Source organism: Zea mays, chromosome 4, assembly GCF_902167145.1.
Source record: "Zea mays cultivar B73 chromosome 4, Zm-B73-REFERENCE-NAM-5.0, whole genome shotgun sequence".
Classification (NCBI taxonomy): domain Eukaryota; kingdom Viridiplantae; phylum Streptophyta; class Magnoliopsida; order Poales; family Poaceae; genus Zea; species Zea mays.
Window position 1 is genome coordinate 186,109,940 of NC_050099.1, and position 5,879 is coordinate 186,115,818.

General features: G+C 40.4%; 1 protein-coding gene across 4 annotated transcripts; it reads left to right on the forward strand.

Annotated features, from left to right (window-relative positions):
- The first annotated feature begins 998 nt into the window (after positions 1–998).
- On the forward strand, positions 999–5,629 carry LOC100276322 (uncharacterized). Of its 4 annotated transcripts, none has more exons than XR_002268594.3 (6): positions 999–1,202; positions 1,872–2,607; positions 2,709–2,762; positions 2,877–3,061; positions 3,145–3,419; positions 5,075–5,502. XR_002268594.3 is itself a non-coding variant. In NM_001406012.1 (5 exons), exons 2-5 carry the CDS (start codon positions 1,938–1,940, stop codon positions 5,159–5,161), a joined length of 996 nt encoding a protein of 331 aa, NP_001392941.1. In that variant the 5' UTR covers positions 1,022–1,202; positions 1,850–1,937; the 3' UTR covers positions 5,162–5,629. The 4 variants fall into 4 exon arrangements, 2 of the variants coding, with proteins under 2 accessions (NP_001392941.1, NP_001143609.1); XR_004857550.1 differs by having other exon boundaries at positions 2,877–3,044; NM_001406012.1 differs by lacking the exon at positions 3,145–3,419 and having other exon boundaries at positions 1,022–1,202; positions 1,850–2,607; positions 5,075–5,629.
- The last annotated feature ends 250 nt before the right edge of the window (positions 5,630–5,879 follow it).

The window sequence follows — 5,879 nt, forward strand, 5'->3', positions numbered from 1 at the left end:
CAAGCTATATCTAAAATTGGTAGCCAAGAAAAATAAAGGAAATAATTAAATCTTCTACTTTTAAAATAGAGCAAAGATAGACTTATCTTTGTGTAACAAAAAGTTAGTATTTGGTTTTCAAGATACTAGATTCCAAATATGCACAATCAGTTTTTTTCCATAAACCATTGTATACAAACCAATGATAGAAACCAGTTTCTTAGAAACTATGGTATTTTCAAACCGTCCATATTTTTCATAGCCATATAACACATCTCAACGCAATAGTACAAGAATCCATAGCCGGACCAAAAGGCCATGAAATCAAGAGCATTCAAAACATATTTAAGTCTAAGACGATGCACATATACAGTTCATGGTACCATGTTTAGAGTGTGTTTAGTTTAACTTTTGGCTTTAGCTTTTATTCTCTAAAAACCAAAAAGCCAAACCAAATGGTAAGATCCAGAAAACATCTTTTTTTTAAAAGCTGACTTTCTATTAGTGTAAAACTGAAAGCACCATTATACCTGTTTTTAGTGGCTTTCGGATGAAACCGTAAAACATATCGAATAACTTTTAATAGTTTTTAGTGGTTTTCATCAAACAGTTTTTAGTTTTTAACAGCTCACAACACACAACAGCATTTTCAACAGTTCATAGCACACAACAGTTTTTTTCACAGCCACAGTCCAACCAAACATACACTTAGGACTAGTTTGGTAACCCTAATTTTCTAAGGGATTTTTATTTTCCCAAGGGAAATTAGTTCATTTTCTCATGGAAAAATAGAAATCCCTTGAAAAATTAGGGTTCTTAAACTAGCCCTTAATTTGTCTATAAACTTCTCTAAAAAAAGAGAACTGATTGTGAAACGACTCACGCGGCCGACCCCTGGAGCGCGCCACCCGTCGGCTGCGCAGGTGCGGATCCCCAATCCAACGCCCGCGAGCGCGCGGTGCCGAGCCTCGGCTCCCGCCCTGGCGCTCTCAACCCCTGCCCTGAATTCTGAACGCGAGCGCGCGCAGCGCTGGGGCGCTCCGCGCTCCCGGTCTCGGACTCTAGGCTCGCTCCAGTTTCCGCCTGGCTCCACCAACAAAAACCAACGCTCCCCCTGCCCCCCTCTTTCCTCCCCAGACCCGCGCTCCCCTCCGTGGCGTGCAACGCGTTCCTCGGCTCCTGCAGGCGGCGACCTCGGAAAGGCGGGGGCGTCTCGTCGCGAGGTTCGCACTCCAAAGTCCAAACCCTGCTTCCCCTCCCTACCGTCCCGCACCGCACCGCCTCACTCGCGCTTTCCTTTCTGGCTGCCGAGTCCGCAGTCCACGCGCGTGAGGAGCGAGGATCCTGCTAGGTTTCCCTTGTTTTGGCACGCTTGGAAGGCTATAACGTTTGATTTGTCCCCGATAGCCGCCGGATTTGTCGGTGCTCGCGCCCCCCTCCCTTCCCCTGGTTAGATTGTAGTCGCGGCGTCTCTGCGCAAGAGTTATGGATCCGTGTCTTCTCCCGCTCTAAATTTTAGCCTTTAGGCATAAGGGTACTCATTTCGTTACGGTGCTATGACCTTGATTTAACAACATGGACTTCGCATTTTGATCTGTGAGCGAGATTGGGAGAATTACGTCATATAGAACCTTGGATTTTCTATTTGTTCGTTTGTGGCATGCATTGTCTGCTTCAAAAGGGCTTGGATTTGCCCCAAAATTTCAATTAGCACGCTGCGCATGTACTTGTTTCCCTCCTGTATTGGACGGATCCAGCTGTTTTTCTATGGGCAAAACCTAGCTATTTGTTTAGCCTACAGCCCTATACTATCCATCTTGGAATTTCACTTCTGCCGTTACTTCAACTGCTCTCATTGTTAGCTTATTAGGTCTTGTCTGTGGATTGACCAGGCATTTGAGGCCAGGATTTTTTGGTGCTCTCATTGTTAGCTGACTGGTGAGGGTCTGGATCTAGCAATGGCGGAAAACACCCACGGTAGTGGTCGCCACGTGCTTGGGGACTTGACAAATGTTATTTGCAAGCGAGCAGCCACATCAGATCTGGAGAAGAGTACAGGTGGGATAAAGATCAGACGGATTGAAAAGACTGGGACTAGGAAAGAGTACGATGCAAATGCAAAAGCTAGCAGTATTGGGAAAGGAATTGTATTTGGCCATTTGTTTGATGATGTTGCCAGAGAGAAATTTCAAAGCCATTCTATCTTTCAGAATAGTAGGGTTCAACACATAGCTGCCGAAGCAGCTGGACTCTTATCCAAGGAAGCCAATGACTCGAAGAACCACTATGCATCAATCGGTCCATTAGATCTCAGTGATAAGGAGCAGGATTCTTCACTTGAATCTGAAGACGACTATGATGATGAAGATAATGATGAGACGAATGGTGAATTGCTGCACCATTTTTTCAGCTCAGAGCTAGCTAATAAAATGTCAACAAATGATGGTGAGTGCTTGACTCAGGAGGAGATAGTTGGGTCATCTGGAAATCAGAAACCTCTGTCTTCATTGGATGCTACGACAGGTGGTGACTTGCCAATTTCTAGTGCTCAGCATGCTTCTGTGAGAACTGGTGGTTTGGAAGAAGCTGTTGCCCCAAAATCTTGTGCTTGTTCTTTCTGTCTCAAGGGTATGTGCACATTAATTTCTTCCTTTCTGATGCATTTGCTTATGTCAGCATGATGACATGCAAACATATACCTTACTTTTGTTTCTTTGCCCCTGAAATAGCTGCTTTTATGTGGATGGATCTCCATTATCAGGATGCAAGAAGCCGGCTTTCTGGTATGACTCCAAATTCATTTCCTTTATCATATTCATATAAGTAACTACATGTTTCTGATTTTATTTATGTGACTACATTTTACTGATGTCAATTCATCCGTGCCGGTTCCTTAGTATTGAAGAAAAGCATCAAGTTTGCCAGGTCATTGGAGGAAAAATGTAGAGGAAATGAATATGCGGCCAATGTAGCTGGATATGAATCAAAGCGAGCTGTGGGAGTGGAGTTTGAACTATCTCAACAACAGAGATCACTCTTTCTTTATACAGAAAATGCCCTTGTCCGTGAGTCAACGCAGCTTGTAAGTTGTTTTTGACTTTTTTCCATCCTTAACACCCTTTGCTTATTACAAAATTTGTGGTTTGTGTCTCTGTATCTTGCCAGTTGCCATCAATATGCACCTGTGATTATAGCATAAAACAATGTGCGTGGCAGTCTGTTGAGCACACATCTGCTTTCACATGTTGATATGGTTTGATTGCTAGAAGGATCATGGCTCTAAGAGAATGATCTGTAATAATTGGAATTCATGTATTCTCTGCTTGTGGTGTTAAATCATTTATCTGGGGGCTAATACAACAACAATGACAACAAAGCCTTTCAGTCCCAAACAAGTTGGGTTAGGCTAGAGTTGACACCCAATAGAAAACACAAGTTGGGTAAGTTTCTCTCCCAATTTTCTTCTGCAAACAGCTAGGAAAAAACATAACTATCATATAGGTGGGAGTACTACCTCAATTCTTGATGTGGAATCTGTAGTGATAACTAAATAATAAGCCCTTTTTTATGAAGTCTTATTTATTTCATGGTTCTGTTGCCATTTATCTTAGCTCCTGTACTTGTGAAATCATTTTTTTATTGTCTATGTTCACAGTTGGGGAAGTGTTGAGGCATACTATTTTGTGATCCTTTTTATCTTCTACCCTTGTTTTCCAATGAATTTTGTCGTAAAAGTTACTTGAAAGTTATTGTATCTTTTAACTATGTGAGGTCTGGCATTACTCTTGAAATGGAGTTGTGCTTGAAGAACTTTCATGTTAGTTAGTAGACATTTTCTTCTTGGTCATGTGACAAGTGTTCTCTTTGATTCTATTTGATTGCTCTTTGTACAAACCCTAAGACGTTTCTGTTCTATGGTAAATTGCTGGATTTTGTGACAGTGCCTGTAATTGTCTGTTTTGTACCCCCACCAGTCATTTTAAGTGATGTGTTGGCCTAATGGCCTCAAATTTTAACACCATGATGCCATAATAATGACTAGAAATTATTATCATGCTACCTGTATTTGCATTGTTGGGTCTGGTTAAATAATCCATTGACAGAAGTGCATGCATGCATCTCGATTGGTGTTAGTGCAAAACATATTCATGATCGTAGTTATTTTTTATGTGATGGTTTAATTTTATGACTTTATGATCTTAACTGATTGTGTTGATTCTTCGATTCTTAAGTGTCTACGATTTAATGATTCTGGCAGTTATGATTTGCGATCCTCGTTGGAGTTCTGATCCAAGTCAGGATCATGATTTGAACAATCGTGTTCATGACTAAGGAATGCCTTCCTTCAATGGCAAACTCTTTTTTATCTTTTCCTTCTTCCCGTGTGCCATTTGTGAGGACTTTTGAGAATTGTGAACATCAAATGTTCAACGTTTGCAGGGACATTAAAGGTACAAGTATGCAAAATGAGAAGGGGTTGAAGGGTAAATGGGGTGCAAAAGATCCTAAACTGTAAACTGCATTTCACATATGGCTACTTTAACATGACTGGAGAGAGCAGTAAAGAGAATTTTTTTGCCCTTCCTTTTTTCAGAAATATATGCTTTGAACTTCAATTGATTAGCCCAAAAACTGGATATTGGTCAGGTGTTCATTCTGATTCTGCCATGTTCTAAGTGATATGTGGACTAAAAAAATATTGACAAAATTATATGGTTGCTTTGGCGAGACAGTCAATTCTGGTTTGTTTTTTCATTAACCGAAGTGTTTCTGACTCCTTTTATTGCCATGTCTTGAGTTTTCAAAGATTGCTAGTCATGCCTACAACTTTGCTTAGTTCTTTCAGGCACTTAGAATTTTTTTAACTTGAGCATTTGGATATGTGTAAACTTGATTTTATTGCATTCTTACATTGTATGTGACATCTTGCATGACATTGTTCTACATATTCTTCATTTGGTATAAAATCAGCTTATTAGTTATGTTCACTATTCCGTAGTGTATTTATGTTATGCCACTAACTGTATTCCTTCGGTTAATTGTATTTTTTTGGTTTATGATTCTGTTATAACAGTCAATTCTTCTTTTTATACAGCATTCTGCTTTTGTGAAACTGAAAGAATTGAGAGAGAACTGCAAGACAGATCTTGAGACGCTCAGCAATTCTTCAATGAGAAAATGAGTGCTGCATGTTGCGTTGCTGAACTGTTAGTTTCCTGAGACTTAGTATGATCAGCTGGCTTGTCTTGAAGCAAGATGTGCTGAGATTGAACCACAACTTAGGAATTATGGTGCTTACCATCAATTTGGGACTTCAATTTGGCTGTAGTGATTATTCCTATCATAAAGCGTTGGTCTAGTATGCTTGTAGCTGATGTAAAAATAACCATGGTAAGGTAGGAACTGTATGTTTGTCTCGTTGAGGCATCGTCATCTTCACTTGTACCTTGCAGTGAGCTTCCTTCATATGAACATTCTTTCCACGTTCTCCAAACAAAAGGGAAAACCATATCGTTTCGTGCTTGTTGGCGAATTTCATAGTGCGTGCCGAAATATGTATTATTCGGCTTCTGAGTCTTCACGCTTCGTATACTCGTGCCTGCATCAACTGTGCACTATTCTTGTACGTTGATATCTTAGCAGAGCCATGTCTCTCTGGAACGATGGGTAAGGAAAGAACGTGGAAGAGGAATACGGGACACCACTTCTAGGGCCTGTTTAGAATGCGGGGAACAAATCAAAGTTTTGTTTCTATGTTTTTTTTCTGTAAAATTAAGTTGATTCCTGTAAAGTTCTTGTACGATTTCTGAAAAATTATTGCGTTCCAAATAGACGTCGAAACCACAGCATGAAGAAAGTATATCCATTTACATGGGATGAAACACATATCTACTATTTTG

Excerpts from the sequence above, each read along its gene's own strand:
- LOC100276322 (NM_001406012.1), top strand. The coding sequence starts at position 1,938 with ATGGCGGAAAACACCCACGGTAGTGGTCGCCACGTGCTTGGGGACTTG. Across the intron at positions 2,763-2,876 it reads TGCAAGAAGCCGGCTTTCTG|TATTGAAGAAAAGCATCAAG; the intron begins GTATGACTCCAA and ends CCGGTTCCTTAG. Across the intron at positions 3,062-5,074 it reads TCCGTGAGTCAACGCAGCTT|CATTCTGCTTTTGTGAAACT; the intron begins GTAAGTTGTTTT and ends CTTTTTATACAG.